The 23,953-nt window shown below is 41.1% G+C and overlaps 2 protein-coding genes across 2 annotated transcripts in view; one reads left to right on the top strand and one right to left on the bottom strand.

The window, feature by feature from the left end:
- Positions 1 to 782: 782 nt before the first annotated feature.
- Positions 783 to 4,550, bottom strand: LOC112563780 (tubulin alpha-1A chain-like). Its single transcript, XM_025238106.1, is given in 7 exon segments — positions 783 to 1,050; positions 1,052 to 1,201; positions 1,352 to 1,677; positions 1,680 to 1,878; positions 2,070 to 2,371; positions 2,573 to 2,795; positions 4,396 to 4,550. Coding segments are annotated over 7 exon segments (1,353 nt in total). The 5' UTR covers positions 4,399 to 4,550; the 3' UTR covers positions 783 to 900.
- Positions 4,551 to 7,053: 2,503 nt separating this feature from the next.
- Positions 7,054 to 23,953, top strand: part of LOC112563930 (phosphatidylinositol 5-phosphate 4-kinase type-2 alpha-like) — a 28,406-nt gene continuing 11,506 nt past the window's right edge. Inside the window, exons 1-5 of the mRNA XM_025238403.1 lie at positions 7,054 to 7,354; positions 20,180 to 20,277; positions 21,873 to 21,969; positions 22,768 to 22,917; positions 23,223 to 23,369. Coding sequence (XP_025094188.1) covers positions 7,241 to 7,354; positions 20,180 to 20,277; positions 21,873 to 21,969; positions 22,768 to 22,917; positions 23,223 to 23,369 — 606 coding nt within the window. The 5' untranslated portion in view covers positions 7,054 to 7,240. The remainder of the gene's footprint in view (positions 7,355 to 20,179; positions 20,278 to 21,872; positions 21,970 to 22,767; positions 22,918 to 23,222; positions 23,370 to 23,953) is intronic.

The raw sequence follows: 23,953 nt of genomic DNA, 5'->3' as shown, positions 1-23,953 counted from the left end.
TGGTTGATTTGGCAGGAAAGTACTTCCACTTAGATGCAAATTAGCACCTGGCAAGAGAGAGGGGTATAGCAAGAAGAGTACCTGGAGAAAGCCCTTTACAGCCAGCCATGCAAATAGGTGCCACATTCAGAAAACCCAGGGCCTCTTTCTGCAGCGGCAAGAGACAAGTGTTTTAGCCACTATACTACCAGGCAGCAGATCTTTGTTGCACATTCACCCAGTGGTCAGCAATTTAAAAATGGTTCAATCCAAAGATGGAGTCAAGCTGCACTGGTAATTTTCAACTGCTTTCATCTGGCCTAAAAAGTACCCACATCTCCCTCCACCACATTAAATCCATTTCTCAGCCTGGATGTTTACTATTAAAGTATCAACTGCCACTTCATAACTTTGTCATGCTTAACACAGAAACTTATCAGCAAGCAAAAATTTTCACTGGCTTTTGAGGTAATTAACATACCTTGCAATTTTCACGGTATCGATAGCATATGGAACAAGCCCTCTCCTGCTGCCATAACCTTATTTGATAAATTGAGTATCCCCCTTCCCTTAGCCGCAAAATAAGTCAAACAAGCAACTACTTCCCAGTGATATGCTTCAGTGCAATGTTAGCAGCTTGCATGTTAAGCCCCTGAAACATCTAAGCTTGTCTATCCAGAATCTTATTCATTTTCTGAAATGTTTAATGCCATAGTTAACTTGATTTCTCTAGAGGTCTATATTTGTAAAGCATAAGCACTATCCGAGATAATTGTACGACCATGCAAAACAGTACAAGTTACTTTGTTTAAGGAATTTTATTAGACACCATCAGAAACATGGATGGCCAGAGATTGCCGTTATTGAAAGCAAATAAGAGTTCTTTATTCAAGTTGTTAGGTCTGACAGGTTGTTCAGATTTTAATACTCTTCGCCTTCCTGCTCGCCTTCTCCCTCCACTGAGTCGATGCCAACTTCTTCATAGTCCTTCTCCAGTGCTGCAAGATCTTCACGTGCCTCAGAAAATTCGCCTTCCTCCATGCCCTCACCAACATACCAGTGCACAAAAGCCACGTTTTGCATACATGAGGTCAAACTTGTGATCCAGACGGGCCCAGGCCTCAGCAATGGCTGTAGTGTTGCTCAACATGCAGACTGCACGCTGTACCTTGGCCAAATCACCCCCTGGCACAACAGTTGGGGGTTGATAGTTGATACCAACCTGTTGAAAGAGTAATAAAGCATCTTAACTCCAGTTCTGTCAAACTCCTGTGCAGTATGAATTAAAAAAAAAAACAAAAACACACAAAAAAAACAAAAACAACACACACACACAAAAAGAAAAGAAGGAAAAAGCCCAAAGGTTGCATACCTTGAAACCCGTAGGACACCAATCCACAAACTGAATTGTGCGCTTGGTTTTGATTGTGGCAATTGCAGCATTGACATCCTTAGGTACAACATCACCACGATAAAGCATGCAGCAGGCCATGTACTTGCCATGGCGGGGGTCACACTTCACCAGCTGGTTAGCTGGTTCAAAACAGGCATTGGTTATTTCAGCCACAGACAGCTGCTCATGGTAGGCCTTTTCAGCAGAGATAACAGGAGCATATGTAGCCAAGGGGAAGTGGATGCGGGGGTATGGCACTAAGTTGGTCTGGAACTCAGTAAGGTCTACATTAAGGGCACCATCAAACGCAGGGAGGCTGTGATTGAGGAGACAATCTGGCCAATCAGACGATTTAGATTGGTGTAGGTGGGTCGCTCAATGTCTAGGTTACGGCGACAGATGTCATAGATGGCCTCATTATCAACCATGAAGGCGCAGTCAGAGTGCTCAAGGGTGGTATGTGTTGTCAAAATCGAGTTGTAAGGCTCAACAACAGCAGTCGACACCTGCACAAAAACCACATTGGTCTGACATTGTGTCTTGTATCTTTTTTTTTTTTTTATAAAAAAAAAAACTAAGATGATGAAAACGGGTGAATTATCCTGTCAAGCACTCCTAGAAAACACTTTTAGTAAACTACGCTACTAGTTTATTAGAACACCTACCTATAAACAACTTGCTTTATGTCAGCTCTTACCTGAGGAGCAGGATAAATCGAGAATTCCAGTTTGGATTTCTTGCCATAATCCACAGACAGACGCTCCATCAGAAGAGAGGTGAAGCCTGAACCAGTGCCACCACCAAAGGAGTGGAAGATGAGAAAGCCCTGCAAACCTGTGCACTGGTCAGCCAACTTGCGGATGCGGTCCAGAACCAGATCAACTATCTCCTTGCCAACAGTATAGTGACCACGTGCATAATTGTTAGCAGCATCTTCCTTGCCAGTGATCAGCTGTTCAGGATGAAATAGCTGACGGTAGGTGCCAGAGCGAACTTCATCTGTACAGATAAAAGACATTATTTTACCAGGGAAAAACTTCAATCACTTTTTTTTTGGTGTGTGCATCTGTCCAGATTTGCTTTTCCCAGTAACACAAACCTACCAAATACATTTGAATGCCAATTTTTTTAAATTCATAAAAGATATCTAAGTTATAAAAACAACAAATGGGGGAAGAAATGATGATATAATATACTTACCAACAACAGTAGGCTCTAGGTCAACAAACACTGCCCGAGGAACATGTTTGCCTGCACCTGTCTCACTGAAGAAAGTGTTAAAGGAGTCATCTCCACCACCGATTGTCTTGTCTGATGGCATCTGGCCATCTGGCTGAATTCCGTGTTCAAGGCAGTACAGCTCCCAGCAGGCATTGCCGATCTGAACACCAGCTTGGCCAACATGGACAGAAATGCACTCACGCTGCAAAAGTCAGTTTGTAAGATCAATTACTTACAATGCATTAAAAGTAAGGCCATGAAGCCATAAATTTTAATAGCATTTACTTTGATCAGGAAAGATGTGAATATGTAAATTTGTAAGTAACATCAGTTGTGAATGCAATTGTTTATTTCACCATATCAACAGCAAGATGCACTTGATGCCTGTAGACAGTAAATTGTGACAATAAACAGTATTATTTTAATTTATGTAACTGGCCACTGTTGGGAGGGTATGGGAACCTGTACATACTATATTTTAAATTGTACATCGGATTATGGAAGATCATTGAAAAAAAAAAAGTTAAGCAGGAGCTGCTCTTAAAGAAGCGATTTTAAATTTGGCATCTACATCTTCAACCGAGTTTCTAAGTTATACAGATAACTGCACACATACTCTCTTTTCAATGAACGTCCATACGAAGGTATTCAACACTTAATTATAATGTGGAGCTTTGTTCGAGAAAGGAGCGAGCCTCTGAAGCTAACACAGCGCCAGCGCATGAGGAATCCAGTTCTAACCGGATAAACGACTTGCTGGCGAGTCGGCACCGCACTGCGAAGGTCATGCCAACCGCCGCCACTGCCTTAGAGAAAACGTGAAAATGCCTGTGCATGTTCATAAGTTGAACGCACCGAAACACTACTACTCAGTCCAATTTTTAACCGATGTCTGCGAGGTTACATTCGCAACAGAAACGCCATTCGTAATTATGCCATTTAATTCTGGGAAATGCTGTGTACGACAGTAATTTTGGCGTTGATGTTGAAGCTTTCATGTGGGTAACATTTCACAGAAGCTTCAGCATATATCTTTAACAGGTGTGTAGGCGCGATAGAGAGAATGAGATCGGAGAAGGACTATCAGACAATGAATGCAGTCATTTTTATGATAACCATTCCATCAACATAATAAATTTTTGTCGCCATCACTTAATGCTCAACAGTTTATTTAAGGCATTTACCACTCTGACGGATGTTTGAAACACTGTGTCAACCAACAAAGTCCTAACAGTAGTTTGTCTAGCGTGTGACTTAGGTTACAGCGAATTAAGTATTCCAATTTGGCGCTGGTATCATAAGCATCTAGTCATCCGACATTATGCACAGCTCGAAGCAGCCATGGCATCCATTACAGGCAGTCTGGTCACAGCATGTGGTTTGGACTTGAAACAAGAAGAATCCATAAAATAGCGACGAAGGGCATTCACATCTAAAACTGGGTTAAAATAGATCTCTTAATCAAACACACGAGCTTTTCTATGCTGTGCTATGATGCTTTTTACTCCTCGATCATTGGTCTTTGAGCTGTGGCCAGCATGTCGGCATTTTTAATGTATGTATGGGCGCATGAAACTCTTTAAAATTACAAATGTGATTATCATCTCCAACTTCACCATAACATTTTCTACTCTTTATTCATTAAGCAGCAACACATCGACAGACATGAATAATTCTCCTTTGGATCTGAAATGCAACAGACGAGTCCAAGGGAATGGCGAACCTGACGTGATGCTGGCATTCACCCGCTAGAATTTAAATTTGTCATAGCCTCGGCAAAACGTACATGAAAATTTACTTACCATGATGATAGTAATTAGAGATTCTGGATAAAGTAGATTTTAAAAATTTATATAATTATGCTGTTAAAATCGGCAGATCTCTTCGATCACTCGGACTGCAATGGGTCACCTGTGACGAATCGAATGAGTATGCCGCGCAAACGCCAAAGCTTTTATAGCCTGTGGTTGTCTCCCTCAATGCCGCCTTCCCATTGGTTGAAAGTGCACTGCAGCAGGAGCGCCTGTGCTAGCATCATTGACCCGTATAGGACAAGTCCAATCGGATACGAATGATGAGGAAGTGATTTGAATTTTGTCTCCATAATCCATAGTGATCCAAATATAATTTAATCGTCGATATATTTAAACTTAATCTTTTTTCTACGTTTAGTAATTTAGTTGAGCGTTCGTAGTGTCAGATTAAAACAGTCGTTCTATTTTTGACTTTGTAAATCCAACCTCCTTCCCCTCAGACCCTCGATTTGGCAGGTTCTACTTGACCTATTCCATCGCTAATTTCCTTACTCATGACCACTTGTTTAAAACACCGGCTGCGTGGCTTTGAGATATTCTTAGAGCACCACACTATGATCTGCAAACAAATGCACAAGTTTGCGTTCACAACGAGCCTATACAAAACTCAGATCGCACAAAGTCCTGATCCTTGAGCGTGCATGACTTTATGTTTTGGTATATTTTAGGTCAATTTCTTCATACCTTAGGGGTCAGCATAAGCAAAATAAGGAACTGTATAAAAAGAAAAGTGGATGCATAACATTGTGTCTCCCTCTAGAAAATATTTGCAAAGAAAATAATATTCTGTAAGGTTAATTAAGGACCATGGATATACGCCGCAGAAAATAACCTCTTCTTTCAACAGTCAGGCGACGTAAGATGGTCTTTGGCCATGCTACCCTGCACGATACCTTATCGAGGACTACTCTTCAAAGTATTTTGTTTTTTAATAAATGTCGCTACAAATTATGCTTTGAGAAGTGACTCAAACTGTCTTAATTGATTTTGTTTTAAATTTTTTGAACATTTCACTTTCGTCCTAAATTTATGTGTATATTTGCAAAGACTAAGAAAGAAGACTGTTGTCAATTATCAATACAAATCACGGCATTTGACAAGGGCATTTGATGCATGGGACGCAACTCTTACTCACAAATTTCGTGAATACTTTGTCGTTGTTTCCCTTGCGGGGAAAGCTGAAACGCGCAATAATATGATTTCTCTTATTTTTTTCAGTTTTCACAGCTGTATCTCAATCAGTCTTTGATTTTTGTTTCAAACGTGGGTGGCTTTGTCTGTTGTTGTCACGCTTGATCGGCTGGCTTATTATAATCGTAGAGCTAATTTATGTATCAACGTTCTACTAGGCGATGATAATATTTTTCCTGCTGCTGGTGGTGGCGGAGAAGGATGAGAAAGAGGAGGAGGCGAAAGATCAGAAGTTCAGTCCAAATTCACATTTCTTCTTTACTATGTCAAATGTCTGAGAACACTCATGGAATAGCCAACAACCGTTTGAAGTCTAATCGTCCTGGGTTTAAACAGCTAAAAACAGGCCCCAAGCTGTAATTAGGTGCAATGGAGAAGCGCCAGATCGAGTTGATCTTCATTTTTCTAACAGGTCAAAAAGGCGCGTTACGAGAGTTCATGAAAAACCAGAGGAGGGATGGTGCATTCATCTTCTCCCGTTGGCTCACGATAAGACAAGGAATCTCCAAGGACAGCTTAATCTCTTTGACTCCGTCTGATGTGCACAAACAGCATTACTTTGCAAGTCCCTAAGCGTTTCTCAAATTACGCAAATATCGTCTTCACCTGACGTTCTTTGGGGCACAAATCTGCAGCCACATCCGTACATAATTTGTTTCAAGAGATGTATTTTCACATATGAGGTAACGGAATATGTTTCGCATCATCGAAACCTAAACCCTTTTCTCAACAAAGAAAGTGACAATTAACATAGCTCAGTTTGATGAATGCAATTAAGTAAGCTTTTGGAGATGAATATAGATTGTAGAGTCTCGCAGGAAATACACTTGATATACTAGGCTTGACGAAATTAGGGGACCAAGCGTAATTTCAAAGGGGTGATGTGTTTGTTGTTGAGTTACATTGTGCTAATTTTCACACAAACACACTAGTTCATTTTCTTAATTTAACTTCTCACGCAACACTTGGAGATGAATTAAGGCCTCTCGCAGTGCTTTTGGGGGTTTCTGCAATGTACGTGTTGGCTGTCATTCCAAATTGTTAAATGTTTAGAAAGATATTTTCTGTGCTTGAAAACATTTTGCCGCTGTAAAACGAGTCATTAGTCATAATTTTATTATAGTAAATCTGGAACTGCTATTACAAAACGTAAACAAAAAATGTACATATTTTGAGTCTTATGGAATGTCTGATGAATTGTATTGCGCTGTATTGTAAGCAGAACTGTTACTATTTTTTACTCTTACTTCTGAAATGGATAGTCCTTACTCATTCCACTGCAGTTAAAATACTGTTTTAATGAAATTATTTTCACTAAAACGTTTAGACAAATGGCAGACATTCTAGTGAAGTCGACCAGCAGTTCCTGCTGCTATGCTGTATCGTCTGCTACGACCAGGCGTCACGTAAAGGTGGGCGGGACTCTTCGCAACAGCCGTCTGCATTATCTACCCTTAGCTCAAGGATGCTGGGAAATTTGGATTCTCGCCATCTTGTTTGTAGTGAGCTCGCGAAACTGTGACAGACACAACGATGCGGACATTAGATCGCAAAGGAAGTGACATAGAGTGAAGCAGAAGAAGAAGACTTCACAGTTATAATTATCTTCTTCGGATAGGATTTGTGCAATAGTGATTTTAACATGTCGACGACCAAACGAAAGCAGGTCAAGCTAAAAGCAGTAGCCCCAAAACATAAGCTTTTCCGTGCCAACGAACCATTGCTGAGTGTTTTCATGTGGGGTATCAACCACACGGTAAGTTGATTTATCGGTTGGCCAGATTTCCATGAATGCTAAGTAAACGTTTTGCATGTGACAATGTCTTCGCGCATTAACATTTCGCGAGTAACATTTTGTTTGTGGTAAATACACGCTGTGTGCGTGTGTATGTGGTGTCCTACTGTTCTTGTCTGTTTCACTCCTTGAAAACTCAGATACTTATAGTCAGTGCATTTGTAGTGTGCATCCGTGATTGTGAGAAGCATGCAATTCACGCACAACTACAGTTTGTGTGGGAATATACATAAATGTGTGCCGATATGATTATCAAAGGAAATTGATGATAATTTTTAAAAGCATGTACGAATAATTGAAAGTAAACATTTGCTATCAATGAAGTAGGATGTTTTGTAAACTTAAAAGAAAGTTGCACCATGAAGTACTTTTGCAAGCAAGAATTGGTGATGTAAAAGATATCAAACAGCAATGGCTTGGCTGGCTTACTTACAAAAATTGGATGTCCTGCTGGAGAACTTTCATATTTTTTATGTTTTTTTGTTTGCAAATTTTTCATTTGAAAGTAAATTTTGAATAAATCCCTAACATGAATGTGTATATAAATTAATTTCTTCAGTGGGCAAGGATTTATAAAGTTTCAGTAGTTTTTTAATCCTCTGCAATAGTGATGATAGGTTTTAGCAGCTATTGAACAAAAAGCTTTATATAGATTTGTATTATTTTCATATTTGTAAATACGTGAAGCAAATTGATATAGTGGTCATTATGTGTATTTGATAGATAATATGCATTTAGAAGCTACTCAGAAAACAGTGTCTTAGTAGAACATGGGTGCGCCCAACCTACGGCCCACGAAGGTGCCTTACCCGGCCTACTTATTTTAACCAGACACAACATAATATCATTTTTAACATCATGATTCTGGCAAAACTGACCTGTTCTGGACCACGAGATTTTATAACATGTCAAGTGTGGCTTGCACTAGAACTTGTCTGTAATGAAGCGGATTTTGGTGCATACTCTGTACCATTGAGAAGACTATTTAGTAATGCTGTAGCATTTATGTTTTTTTTTTTTTTCTTTTTCTAAGCAAATTTTGCGTAAGGTAGAGATCAATGTAAAATACATAATAAGTGCAGTCTTTGCAAATTTATTATGCTAATCTTTAACAGTCAGTGTGCAGCAATCTTCTAGATAAGTGTGTATTGGGGGTGGGGGTCCGGGTGGGAGATTACATTTTTTTATACAGAATGAAAAGCTAATGTGAGGTGAAGAGACATGAAAAGAACTAAATTTGGGAAACAAATTCGGACTCTTAAAATTTACACTGATGAGAACACTGCTTGACTATTCCCTTGGCTTAGAATGTAAGGCAGCATAGAAATAATCTTTTCATTGTACAGATTATAAATGATTTAGGGACTTTGCAATGTGTAAGACTTATGTAGGTTAAATGCACTTGCACTTTGGTCTCTAAATATACATTGACAGTGACAGAAGTATTACTGAAAACTCCAGAACACCATACCTGTTCTGTGCTATAGATATTTAGCATAGGGCATAATGATTTAGATGATACGACAAAATACTGTCTTTGTACAGATGTCTTGTGCTAAGGTCAGCTGAGCAGTCATGAATGTCACTAAGGATTTTATATTTTTTTTAAAAAGTTAAATGTTTCCTGTCAGAAATTAGAGAGAAAATGTGTTTATATGTGAATATTCATGCATGTATATGTATGGATGTGTGGGGGTGGATGTGTGTGTGTGAGAGAGAAAGTGGTGGGTGGGTGGGAAATAAAACCATAAGCTTGGTGGAGTTGTCTAGCAAGAAACCATGAATGCAGAAATGCTTCATGTGTTGCCACTTTTAAAGAGGTGTGTATTTGGATAATTGTTTGACATGATTCTTTTGCCTTTTTTACCTTTTGCATTTGACAAGTGCTGGTTGGTATGAATGGTTATTGTTATCTGCACATCAGTGCCATGTGTGTGAGAGGGAGGGGAGAGAGACAGATGTACTCCTTATACTTCTATTTTTCTGCTATTGTGTGCACCCAGATTGTAACTTGATATCTTAGCATTTTTTTCACTGCCAACTCTTTCAGTGTTTAGCTGTGCCTGAACCTCAGTCTTGTTCCATCTGGTAATCACTACATGAAATGCAACACCTCACCTTAGGCTGTGCTGAGGATAAACAGAATATTATGTTCTTGTTTAACTCCTTCATGCCTGATTTTGATCATAAATATTTTAATGGCAGAGTTTAATTACATTTATTCATTTCACACTAGTACCTTACTCTTTCTGTAAGTCCATTTTGGGGAATGACTGCCGTACCATTCCATTAATCTGTCAATCTTGCAGTGTTGAATTAAGAATATTCCTAATCAGCCAAAAAACCTCGCAGAGCAAAAGCCAGCAAGAGAGAAACTAGCATAGGGTATTGGCAGTGTCCTTTCAGAGGGGAGCGACTGGCAGTCGAGCTGAAAACTGCAAGCCATCAGCATGCAGTAGAAAGAGCCACCCACACTTCTTCAAACAAAGCCTGTGGTCAGCCCTCAAATGTTTTCATTCCTCACACTCATTGTCAGCTGGTGTCTGTTTTGATCATATCCATCTTCTAGCTTTATAGAAATTCTCTTGAGCTTCCCCACTCCCTCAAATCCAGTATTCTGTGTTCAATCTGCAATTCGTTAAGCAGCCAGATTAGAATCTAGGTACAGCGGTGTAGAAAGCGCTACACGCACCTTTTGTCTTATATTTGTATGTGCCTGCGAGCTAATGAATGAGAACAGGAGAAAACACCGACAATTTCTGCCACCTGTTGTCTTAAAATAATGTAGGATACATTTTCAACTTCAAAAAGCTTGTTTTCTGTGAGGGTTTGGGAGGGTTGGAAGAAACATAATGAAGTGTCCACTTGCCTGGTTCAGTAAGTACCGTTGGCTCTTGTGTTCGGCTCTGCTAGCCCTGTGGGAAATGGATCTATTTACATGTTTGTAACCAAATAGGATGGCCAGCAATGTAAGCTGGTTGCCAGAACTTTGTCATCGATCAGGTGTATTGCTGCTGGAAATGGTTAGAGGATAAAACTGGTGGGCTGCAAATCAAATGGTAGAGGGGTACTCACTTTAGGTGCTGTTCTTTAGTGTTGATCAGGCGCAGTTTGCTTGTGTTTGAGTAGCATAGACAAGAGTGCAGCAGCACTTTTTATGCCACGTTCATGATACTGAGATTGTTTATGACCACGAAGAAAATGTATTGGACTGGATTTGGTCCTATCCCAGTTATGCTTTGTTTAATGTGTTAAGTGACCTTGTAGGTTAATGGACAATAAAAACAGTATGCACATGAGAGTGGCAGGTGAAACATTAATATTGTCCATAATTATTACTCGTTCAAAAAATGGAAAATTGATTTTTGGGTTTCTTTTCTTGATACGAAAATCAATGTAGAAGAAAACAACTGATTATAAGCCTAGTGTGTGCCGAGGTCTAATCTTTTCGGGGACAGTTCGCGGATTAGTCATTCAATTGGAGCAGTTGAACCTGAGGCTGCGTTTTCCTTACGGATCCACGTAAGCAGGCTCCTTCTTTCGCGAAATACAAGCCCGCAGGTCTCACCTGGAAACTACATTTCCCCGACTTCTCTGAAGAAGGTTCGGTGACTGGGCAACGTCTCATTAACATATTCTCAACGGTCTCCCATTAGCTGCGGCCTTCAGCGACGTCAGTAGTAAATATTTAGGTCAGTCAACGCGTGTTTTTTTTTAAATAAATATAAAATCACTACCAATTTTTGTTACAAACTGTGGACAGCTCTGCATTCTGCGAGCTAACCGCATCTTTCAGCCTGATTCCACGTTTAACTCGGGCTAGTCTTATGAAGTTTGTGTTTCACTTCCCAAACGAACGTTTTTGCTGTCTCTAACCGTCTATGAGATTGAGGTCCTCGTGCAGCTTGCACGCTCATCACACGATCGTCGTTCTGAGACTTCATGTCAGACTCGGGTTATTTTTCAATGCTGGAATCCTGCCTTGACCCCAGGTGCGTGCTACTTAGTATTGCTGGGCTGTAGCTAGGGGGTCATCTTTCCACTTTTCTCTGCCCTCAAAGCCACTAGGCATGCCTGAATCAAGAGATCGCGAGGACACTTAAAGTGCTACCAGGCTGTTCACAAAAATGGCTCTCACAGCTGAATCAACTCAAAACGAGATCAGCTGTTAATAGAGGAAGGTGAATGTTGAGGTGAAAGGGATTAAAGGCGCAGTTTTGATGAAATGGGAGAACCAGTTTTTATACTAGCATGTGCCATCTCTTAGCTGTTATAAATAAAGTAACGGCATTTAAAGGGAGCACGTGACACTGAAGATTTTATAAGAAAACGTTATTTTTACAGCTACACAATGTTTACTATTGCAGCTTGCGCGTATTGTCTATCCAGTAGTTTTATAGCAGTGTGCGAAACACTTTCGGCTCCCAGCAGAGAAAGGAGACTCCTGTCCGCGTGGAGCCAGTGATGTGAGAAATATCGCCACTTAATATTCTGTAAGTTATGGGAAAATAACTCGATTTTTGATTGTCCACAATTAAAGAAATAACGTGCACAATTTAACGCTCATCGGTGTCTTGCCATTGGTATCCGATTTATGTATGCACGTTTTTATTTCGTTGCAGGTTCTCTCATTTTAGAAATAAATGTCTCCTTTACGATAGCTTTTATTCCAATGTTGTCGCTAGCAACACGCATTATAAGCCCGACTGTAAATCGGATAGCACTATGATGTAGTTGGATGTTATTATTGATTTAGAACCGTTCTCATCCTGTCCTGCCTGGCAGCGTGGGATCCCTATATTGAATAGACCTAACCCTCTTCTTGCCGAACTCGCTGGGTTAATTTGGTTAACAGTGTCAATATTTCTCACGTTTCCGCCGATCCGTGGTCCCACGTGGTCTTCTGTGTCAGTAGCTTACGTATTCTCCGGTCTCCGCCTATGTCGGCCTGAACCAATGTAAATGTAAATAAAAGCAGCACAAGCTATTGACTTGACATGAAAAGTAAGGTTCGCGTATTTCCGGAAAAAGTCACCGTATCTTCATTAAATCTGAATTTTGAATTTACACAACACATTTAAGGTCATTTAACCTTTGGGTAGATGCGGTATCCCCTCCACTTCTCAACAGCTCCTGTATCAGAGCTGTACAATTGGTGTTTCGATGCATCAAGTGGGGGAATCAAATACTACTAGTACCAGCAAACCGTGTTTGTACGACTTTTGGCAGAAACGGTCGAAGCAGAAGAGAAAGAGAGGTTGGTTGGGAGAAGGTATAAGTTTGTTGCTAAATGAGAACATATTGGCAACGTTTTAACGTCTGCGCATGCGAAACTTCAGACTGCAACACTCAACGATTTTGTAAAGTTTTTGTGAGGAACGAACGAGAGAGAACCATTCACCCAGCCACAGTTTTATATGAGCATGTTGCGGTAATGTATATGGGTTGGATAAAAAAAAATTCATTAGTTAAACACCGTTTCGAGCTTAACCTCAGGCTTTTTTCGTGTTTCTTTTTCGTCAACCTTTTTCTAATAAAAATTGAAAACTTGGCGTAGAGATGAGGGAAGAAGGGGGCCAAGAAGAGCACTCCCGTGCACACAATAATACGCCGTCATGTGCTTCCCCTCCCATTTCCTCTTCAAAGTTTTTCTTTCTTTTCAGGGGACGGGAAAGATCTTATTTCTTAGCTTCAGCACGCTTAAAAAAGACAAGAAGATAACTGTATATGCCACCGAAACAACGAAGCCATTCGGAATCATTGCTATTAAAATTACCATAATCAAATAAATAGCCGGTGGTACAGGCGAGGGTAATTGCAGGCGTGAAACTGACCAGTATTGGTTTTGCCTTCAGTGTTCTCGGCATGGCCGCACGAGTTACGGGGAAAACAGCATTCATGAATATGCCTGAGAATGTCCCCCAGTCTTCGTGCACTGTGACTCGAAAAATTGCGCGAGCTCGTGATTAACAAATTGGCTTCGAGTTCTCGACGCTGCTTCGTATTCGAACAGTTTGCTGTATAACATCGCTATAAACCTTGTTGTGGAATGCGAGAATAGTTTACATCAACTAACTGTAACGTGGGCACGGCTATTTTAACGCTGTTTTCAAAGACAAAAATGTCGTTTAGTTAGACATGCCTGTAAGGTTAGTGTGATGTGTATGTTGTTATATTCGAATTAACATGTTGTCCCCTTTCCGAGAGAACTTGACGAGGTCATGCACATTGTTTTGGCAGCTTGTTGATCTACAACTTGCACCAGACAGATTGGAATGGAAACCAGCAGTGACATTGAGGGAGGAGATGGTGGCTAGGGAAGGGTGCACTTCTTGTAAACCTGTTTACATCCGAGGGAAAGCCGGGGAAAAGGGGAGCGGCGTGACTTATGTCTGGAGACTCTCTAGCAGAATAGCCCACGCAGTCGACTTTGCAAAACACGCGTGTCTACTGTGGTTAATTCCTTCGCTGTGTTGTCGCGGCAACCGCAGTGGGATTGATCAGTTTGATCAGTTTTGTTTTGCGCGGCGAGAGCAAGCAACTGTAACTCCCTGTAGAGGGAGACGGCGTGGCGGTTACGGGAGGAATTTGTTGTGGATGTGGACCAGCACGCTGGCAGCGGATTATTGACCAGTCTACTGCTCTATACACCTCCCTTTGTCGCTTGCGCAAGTACAGAAAGCGCCATTGTGGGTCTGGGTGAGCCATCAGAAACGACGTATTGGATGTTGCAAGCGGGCGACTGGGTACGAACTGACTGCAGACTATAACCTCAGCTTTTGCTTACATCAGACTCGCGAAATCATTTGGTCTCGCGCAAGACACATGACAGACACAGGCGGCACTCTACATTCATAAATGTATATTTAAGTTAATCAGGAAAAAATAACGTAAATGTTTGAAGACAAACAAGAAACGTCTATTACAGGATAGACAAGACACGCGAGTGCATGGCGGGAACTGGCACATGTTAACATACCGTGTCGAAATTACGGCTTGACCAAATATAGCAGGCTAATTTTTTTTAAGTTGATGATTTTGATTGATCCCGCGAATGCTATTATAAATATCAAAATGGCCTTTGGAGGGAAAAAAGGTTCCTCACCACTGGCTTACATGTATGCCCTTTTCGCATCCTCGCAGCTTGACGGAATCGGGTAATTTTAAATGCAGAGCTTGATAGAAGAACTTTCCTTGTCGGTCAGATGACGGAAGATTATCGAGTGATTGGATCAGACTTGAGTAACACTATTTTAAGGGATGGTTGGAAGAAACTGCATTTTAGACGGTTGGACTGCTCTCTCTTTCTCGCTTGCAGTCACATGCATGATCGCATGCACACTGACCTGCCATTGTGATCTCTAAACTTAAAAAAAAAAAAAAAGCGCGTCTGTGCCCTTTCTTGTGAAGTGGAATCTTCCTCCTATGTTACGACATTTGTGAAAGTAGGTCGTGCGATCTATAAAATCGATACGGCTTTGAGAAAAGGTAAACACAGTTGGAAAAACGGTATCTAGGCGGAAAGATTGATGCTGGAGAACAAGCTCAGGAAACTGTAGAAGGTATTATCGGTTGAATTGCTGGAGACTGCAGTTAAACAGCAGAATAGGTAATGTGATCATTAAGGGTAGGAAAATGAGGAAGCAGACTTGCCTCAGGTTCCTTGATATCGGGAGCGGCAAAGAGGTCAGAACGCTGCCGAAATGCCGGATTTTTAACTTGCTTCATCGTCCGTCCTTTAAAGAATCATTCAGCCTGTGTTTCAACTGATTGTCAAATATCTTTTATTTTCGTAGCTCACTTTCTTAGAGCTTATGACTTCTGTAGTGTGCAGCTGGGGATTTGCTCAGAACTAAGAGAAAAAGATCTGTAGCAGAAACTTTTTAACTGCATGTCACACGGCTTGTTGGAATAGCGAATGCACCAACATTTTCACACACAACGTACTTTTTTCCTGTTAAAGACTGGTCGCTTTATTACATCTGGTAAGTGTGGAGGTTGGTTTGAGTAATATTGCATTTTTCTGCAGTTTGGTATCATTGTTATAGAGCGTGAGGGGTTTTAAATTGGCATTAAAAAACAAGTTCAGCGTCCTAAGAGATGACACCCAAATGATGATTGCTAACTTTAACCGAGCAATGAAAGAACTATTTATGGGAACATCAGCTGTAGAAAAGCAATAATGAGAGCTCTTCTATGCTGCATTGTGTAACCACTATGTATATATTCCCCCATGTCAAAACGACTATATGAGTCATTGACATTAAAGATCTCGTACTCGTAAAAAAAAAATTATTAAAAAAAAATAATAATGAGAGCTCGATCTCCTTGAAAACGTGGAAAAACAATAGAGAAAAGGAAAAAGATAAAACACCAGTTGCTCGGCACAAAGTCTCCACGACTTAAAGAGAAGTTGGTGAAAGAATATTCTCAGAAAGACAAGGAAGTGAAAAGGCGCGCTAGAAAAGGTAGAAGAAACTTGGTAGAAAGCTTAGCTATAAGGGCAGAAGAAGCTGCAGAAAGACAAGACGTGAACATGGTTTACAGGATCGCAAAAAAAAAGTTAACAGGAAGTAGAAGAGGCAGTTAAGACCTATCTTTAAAAACGCAAGATGGGAACGTCATCACTGAAGAAAGTAAGAAAGTAGACAGATGGAAAGAGCACTTCGAGCAGCTGCTCAACCGACCACACCCTCCAGTACTAGCCAATATCCCAGAAAGTGAAGAAGACCTGGACATAATCCTGGCCCCATCACCATTGGTAAAGCAAAAGAAGCTATCCGACAACAACAAAATGGTAAAGTGCCAGGTCATGATGAGATTTGCTCCGAAATGTTAATTTTAAAAGTAGAAGAAATACCAAAGCTGCTATGCAAGATTTTCTAGAAAATATGGGATACTGAAAAAACACCAGAAATGAGCATAATCTTCAAACTGCCAAAGAAAGGTGACTTAGAAGACTGCAACCACTGGCAAGGGATAACCTTGTTATCACAAACATGTTGAAGAGGCTCACCACTGTTCTTGATGACATTATCAGGCAAAAATAAGCAGGTTTTAGAACAGGAAGGCCATACAATGATAAAATCTTCACAGATTATAGAGTAAAGATCAGAATGGAACGGCTTTTTCTATGCTGTGTTCATAGACTTTGAGAAAGCGTTTGACAGCATACACGCATTAAATAATGACCTTTTTTTTTTGTCGAATATTGCCGTTTGCGAAGGAAAGAAACATTGTAAATACATTTCTTCCTTTTCACCTGTCATCGACACATTTTTATAAACGTGTGCGTTGCAAGTAGTAGTCAAGGCTGCGGTAGAGAAAGGTTAAGACGAGACATACTGTGATAATCGATAGAACTACTGACACGATACGTGACATTCTCGCTTCCTCTCTTTCTCATGCGAGCTTGTGTGGGTAAAATTACCAGAGCGTGTATCGTTATCCTTTCTGTCTTTGTCAGGCTGCGTGATGTAGAATCAGTTGGAATAATGCGCTTATTACAAAGTTAATTGTGGGTTTGGCTAATAGATTTTAAGTTCTTCAAAACTACCTCGGAAAGACATAAAAGCTGGTTTGGACGCCAAACTCGTCTGTCGGCGAATTTAATTCTCTAGCCATGAATTTAGTGTCGGCGGCATGAGCTTTAGAACGCAGCATCCTGTTTACACAAGAGTTGGATTATATAGAAATGAGAACAGCCTTAAAGGTATAGTAAAGGCTGTGACGGCGCTGATAAGGCTGTGGCGTGCTGTGACGTCAGCGAGGGAGAGGAAGTGTCAGTCATTGTTAGGATCTGAACTTAAGTGATCGGTGTTGTGTCGTTAGTTGGATTAGTGATAAATATTAGTGATAACAAGATGGCTATGAGAAATGTCCAACCATGTCATTGCATCAGTTCACACTGGGATCGAGTTGGAGTCATCGGGGACGAGACTTCGTTGAAGAAACGAAAGAGTCCCGTGTAATTTTTCTTATTAAACACAACATCCTATAAACATTCAACTTTTTCCACAGGAACAGACTAAAATAGAGGAGATTCAAACTAATCCTACTCTTTACGAAATTCTAAGCAGTTTTATTTTGCCTTTACAATCCCTTTAAACACACGTACCACATGCATGACTTTGGACAAGAGCGAGAAGCAAACCCAACCGATGCTAGCAGTGTTGTAACACAATGTGCAGTAGTGACGCAAATGTCACACCGGTTCTTACTATATTAAAAAAAAAAAAAACATCGTGCGACCTATCATGTTCTCTAATGCTGAATGCATCCACTTGTCTCGTGCCTTACTTTTTCCATTAGTTGAGCAACGTTTTTGTGGCTTGGGAGGGGTTTGGGAGATATGGCTTTAGAGATAAATTAATGTTTCAATGGTAGTTTTACAATGCGCAGATAAAGTTCACAGCATAAAGAAAGGTATTGTGAAAGATGCCGGCTATGCATCGATTTATCTCATCAGAGCCAAAGAATTCTTTTGCCTTCCATATTCCGTTTCTTGAGAGTTCGGTTAGCTTTGTTTGGATGGCTGCGCGGTTGGCTGGCTGGCAAGCTTTGGTGGTTGGTGGGGTTTGTGTGTGGGGGGCGTGATGTGAAAAAAAAAAAAATGAAGAGTCGTTATCAGTCGGCCTTAATGTTTATGTTTTTGGAGTTGATAGGAGTCCCGTGTCATTGAGGTTCCGCATCCTGTGAGGAGGTAGGCAGGACATTGATGGAGAATGATTGACTGCGCCACCTGTAAAAGTTAACATCGTCGTGGACAGATGCTGCTACTAGCACAAGCAAAGTCGATATATTATTGACTCATGGTGCAAAATACACGGGGAACACATCTCTTGGAGGATTAAAACCTAAAAGTCTACATCTAAGTTTTTGTCACACGATCTTATTTCGCAAGAATGATGCAAATATTTTGATTCTTTTGACATGTGTCTGCCTCTGTGCGCACCCAAACACCTCAGAATGTTATCCTTGATCTCGGTCAATGAAGAACCCGTATAATTGCCGCACGGTTGCCTGTATGGATTATAGTCCGTGCTCCAGGCTCTCAAGGCTAGAGATAGAGAGGTCGAGCATCGCATGTGTCACCGTGCAAATCTGTCGCAGTCATGGGTTGGTTGTTGGCACGATACTTTCTCTTTGATGGGTTTGTCCGGTCGATTTAGTGATGCCATATTCTGAACAGTCATGTTACTCTTGATGTCATGTAGAAACTTGCAGCCAGCCCCAGGCTCGCATTACTCGCACGTCCGAAAACATGGAGACTATTTTTTTAAATTGAAACTCATTTTAGCGTATCAAATGCGAGCTGTTATTGCTTCAGTTTCACAGTACTGCCAGTACTGTTCGCTTGAGATTAGGTGTGGTGGTGGTGGTGACTATCAAGTGCGGTTGTTTTTTTTTTAAAGCGGCACATGTATTGGTGTGAAATGCGTTGAATATTATCCACTAGTTTCCTGTCCGCCTGCCGTACGTAATGGTGACCATGTCGGAGCGTTATCCTTTGCGATGCACCAGAAGACAAGTGCATGCACGAAAGTCTCTGTTGTCGCCCCAACTGGATGTCTTTTTCGTTAAAGGTCGATGTACTGCAGGTGTCGTTAGACAAACTAAGTGTCCGATACAATCTAGTGAGCTGTTTAATAAACGTCGGGTGCGCTGTCTGATAACATTGGGTGATTCACTATGATGGCGTTTCCGCTGTGCGGGCGGAAGGAAGAGAGTAGGGTTATCGGTGGTGTGCAGGGGTTTGGGAGGGAGTTCCATCTTCAGGTTCCCTCCACGCCGCTTGCTTAATCAAACCAATATGCTATGTGTTTGTGCGCTGACTGCCCTTATCTAATGTTTTCAAACACAGCTTCGTAAGCATAGAGGGTGATCAAGGTAAACGTTTCAATAGACACGCTGTTGAAGATGTTTGATGCTAGACTGAAATATGTCGGCGCTTGCACGATGTTTCTACTAGTTTTACCTTTTGGAAATGTCGTAGAAAACGTGTTAATCATAAGTAAAACTTGAGTTTTTTCTCATTTCTCGCCTAAAGGAAGAGTCTTTTGTAGTCTTTGATTTAATTTTTAAGTTCAGAGCATCGAAAACAATTATGATGATGTCACATGCGTACTCACATCAGAGAGCAGTGTGCAGTAGCTGGCAACTGTGTCTGTGTTGGGTGCTTTTTTCACGACGAATATCATTGTGACTATAATCTGCAAAATGCCGGTCATAAAAATAGGCAAGATATTCACAAACTCGACAATAGGTGTTCGGTTAAAAAGCTCCTTACTGAAATCATAGAATAGAGACACAGGCTGGCCACGGATTACTGAGGAGCTAATCTTTTCGTAATGACTAACCCATCTGGGGCCAGCTTCTCAAACCCTACATGCTATAACCGTAGGGCTAAACCGCAGTACTAAACTGAATTGATTTTAACTTGTAGCTGTTGGCCATTCAGCTAGCGCCTTGCAAGATGCTGAGCACATGCATGTCCCCCAGGGCTATACAGAGGTAGCACTATTCCTGCTTCCAGTTCGTTGTAGGTCACTTCAAACCCACAGTTGGTACCCAGAGCGTTTGCTTCAGGCTACGCTGTGGTATTTCGGGTAGGCGTAAAAGTCGTGGGTAGAGTGTTCCGGAGTCTGATGCTCGTGTCATGCGTAATCAATTCGTGTGGTTGACTGATGTGTGGTTATCTGCTAAATCGCCTCTTTTTCTTTTCATAGCAGGAAATGGGAGAATCGGAATATGATTTGCATTACGGTCAGATGTGTTCTGTTGCAGATCAACGAACTGAATCGAGTCAACGTGCATGTGATGCTTATGCCAGACGACTTCAAATCCTACAGCAAGATTCGAGTAGACAATCACATGTTCAACAAGTTAGTAAGACAAAGAGAGTTTTTTCTTTATTGTAGTGGTGGGGTCAGAATAAAGGGAATGGGCCCATTTAAGTGGCTGTGCTGCCGTACGACCGTTGATTTAAATAAAACTCATAATGAGCTAAATGTGTTTACAGTGTAAGTTGTAAATCAAAACTTTTAGACTTAAATATGTATCAGTATGATGGCCTTGTGTTTGCATGTCTGCCTACCTTTAATTGAAAAGAGGAAGGTCTGCATGCATTTATGTTGGGGATTTGCAATGTGCGACTCATCTAGGAAGGACTTGGTCGATTTTCCCCATTATTCGGGGGATGGATAGAGTTGTTATTTTGATTTTCTAAAATGAATTTGAATTATTTTGTTACCCCTACCATACTTACCCGTCTACTCAAAGCTCTTCTTGTCGGTGATGATCAAGGTATACTTTTTCATTAGCGCATACACCAATGTTTTCGATAGAGATGGTTAGGGGACATTGTGCAGACATGTCGTATCCTTGTAACGTACCCCTGTTTCTGCTTTTGATTACTACTGGGCTTTTCACCGCCCCTTCCATTAAAACGAAGACGTATTATCTTGTACCGGTATTCATATTATCCGGTATTTATAGATTTCTTCAGTTGGTTTTCTCAGAATGTAAGAGAACACTTCATCCTCTTCTTACCCTCTTCCTCATCTTCAGCACTACGTCTCATCGTGAAAAAGACCCTACCGATTCCCTTAAAGCTTTGTGTTTTCCTAATGTGTGACCCAATAGTTGAACTAGAAAGCCCCCATCTAATTCGCCGACACGGTGTTGTGCAGCAAGCATAGGCAGGAAACTAAACGTGTCCGCATGTCAGCCCCCGTGAAGAACGCGGAAAGATTTACATCAGGTGAACCAACAAATTTTAATGACTGCCCTGTGGTACTATTAATTTTCTTTCTCGCGCGTAACACTGTGGCCTCTCTTGCTAAGAAAGATTGTGGGAAAACGAAAGCATCCTGGCGGGACTAGCGATTATCCAAGAACAAGGAAACAATTGCCATCTTGAATTTCACCATTGCATTTCACGAGAATCCGGAAGAGACCGAAGATATCGACTGTACGCTTACAATAATTGACATGTGGGGTTAGGTTAGTAGGCTTAGCTCAACACCAAAATAAACCTGGAAATCGTCGTCTGGGTTACCTACGAATCCAACGTAATAATCCAACTCCTCTTATTTTCAATACACGCTTTCGAAGTCGAGGTGCTTAACTTCTTAGATCGTCATCCTAAAGTCATTTCAATTAAGATTGGTCTAAACCACAATTTAAGGTTCTTGTTTCACCACGATTTATATTTAGTTTGCTAATGAAGCCCCTTACCAAGAACAACAAAAAATACATTCATGCCAGTAAATATCTACAACAGTTACAGTGAAATTTTTACAAAAACAAGTCTCCACTAAATTTAGTCTTGTTTACCATCGTGTGTTTATGGCGACAGTCTTTGTTTTGTTTTTGTTTTGTTTTTTTACTTAATTACAATATTATAATGCATTGTGACTAATGGAGTAAATTTGAAATTATCCGGATTTGGGTGGGAATGGTTTGGTGCCTTTCACAGAGACAGCATGCCCAGTCATTTCAAGGTGAAGGAGTACTGCCCCCTCGTGTTCAAGAACCTGCGAGACCGCTTCGGTATAGATGACAACCAGTACATGGTAAGTAAGCCTCTTTGAGGTCCTCGCTTGTTGTGATATAAACCTGAGACTCAGTAACTCGGCAGCCTGTAAAGTGTTCCATTCCGTGTTACGACCATGTAATGTTTTTGCGTCTTCCTCTCGCCATCTTGGATGGGAGGCTGTCAGATTAGTGCGGGACGGAGGGAGGGTCGGTAGAAGCTAATGGCAATGCTGATGCAGCTGTCTCCCTTGATCGTGCATTTTGCAACTCGTTTAGGAGACCCCGAGGGTAAGCAAGCAAATACCATTCCACCATTCAGTAATCAAAGGAGTGTTTTTTTCCATTTTAGAGTGTGTGCTAGTCGGAGGGAGGACAATCATTTTGCGCGACTCGGAATTTGTTGAAAACTAACCTTATGAACAGTGTCTTAATACCACACAGGGCTTTTCGCTGTTTTTAAAGCATTGTAGTTAGCGACTACTTTCGAGATAGATGAGGTGAAAAGACTACTTAAGGTTCTTCAACGACCTAATGGGAAAAAATTCCTGTCTAATAGATGGGGGTAGTAAAGGGTGTGAAAGAGCGATTTTTTTATTGCTATATGGGCATTGCTAAATCTGTTATCAAAATCACTAATAAGCGGTCACATAAAAAATGTAACACCATTAAAGTTACGAGTTGAGAGAAATGGGAACAGTAGGTGGATGATAAAATGACAGAATGTATATAAAGAGAGGTTAAGCTACGAGCCCATGCAGGTTTGGGAAAAAAGACCTCGAACGAAATACATTTGTGCCGTAAGTGAGACTTGCCATGGTGCAGTGGTGCTGTTGCAGCTGTCCCTGACACGGCACATCAGGGCGTGCGACTCGCCTGGCAAAAGCGGAGCCCGCATGTTCCTGTCGCACGACAAGCGCTACTTCGTCAAGACGCTGGTGTCGGAGGAAGTGGAGATGATGCATCACATCTTGAAGCAGTATCACCAGGTGGGTACTCAGCTCTCACGTCGCGGACTGGCTAGGCTTGTGTTCAGGCATCCTTCTGGACTTGCCGTAGATAACTCGGGGCCTTGCTAAGATATACTTTTCGCTGTTTGCACATGTGTCTGGGTTTTATGGGGTGGAGAGTTTGGCAGGAAGGAGGGGGTGGCAAGGGGAGAAAAATGTGTTTGTGCTGAGTTGTATTTACAATAGAATACGGGATATTGATCGACAAAAAGGTCAGTAGCGGAGGAAAATGTCTGAGAGAAGCTTTAAAAAAACAAAAAAAAAAACCGTTTTTCATCTTTCAGTATGTGGTGGAGTGTCATGCCCAGACGTTGTTACCGCAGTACCTGGGAATGTACCGCCTGACGGTGAATGACGTTGAGACCTACATGGTGGTGATGCGGAATGTCTTCAGCCCGCGACTCCCGATTCACAAGAAGTACGACTTGAAGGTCAGTTGGAACCAGGCGCCTCCTGGAACTTCTGTTCGTGCAGTGAAAGACACTCTGTTGCCTCGAGATTTAACACACTGCTTAGTACATCTTAAGTGGATATGTGATTTTGTTATTGTATTTCTCCACCACCATCGTTCTTTTCGTCAACATTTTCAGATGAATTGTGTTAACGGTAATTATGGCGATGTGCCTCCACAACTATAATAAAGTAATAATTACTGTTTGTGATATAAAAAAAAACTAATCATTATTTCATGACAATACACTAATCATTATTTTATGACAATAAACTTGGCAATACTGCTTATGACAATACAGGAAACTGGCTCGACAGGATTTTACTCGGAGAAGCTGTGCCAAGCGAAAGAGACGCCACAAATCTTTCTAATTTCCTTATTTAAGCAAGTTCTGGGATCTAGAAAAAAAAATTCCAGCGTGTTTTTCAGACAAATTTGCGAAAGTGATTTTACCTCAGCCCTTTCCCCCCTTTCATTCCTGTGTACGTTGTTTTGCCCTGTGGGTAACATCGAAACAACGGTCTCTCGGCATGCTGTACCCATGTAGTCGGCTGGCCCCTATAA

This window comes from Pomacea canaliculata, linkage group LG5 (genome assembly GCF_003073045.1).
Source record: "Pomacea canaliculata isolate SZHN2017 linkage group LG5, ASM307304v1, whole genome shotgun sequence".
Classification (NCBI taxonomy): domain Eukaryota; kingdom Metazoa; phylum Mollusca; class Gastropoda; order Architaenioglossa; family Ampullariidae; genus Pomacea; species Pomacea canaliculata.
This window is presented reverse-complemented; position numbering and strand designations above follow the sequence as displayed.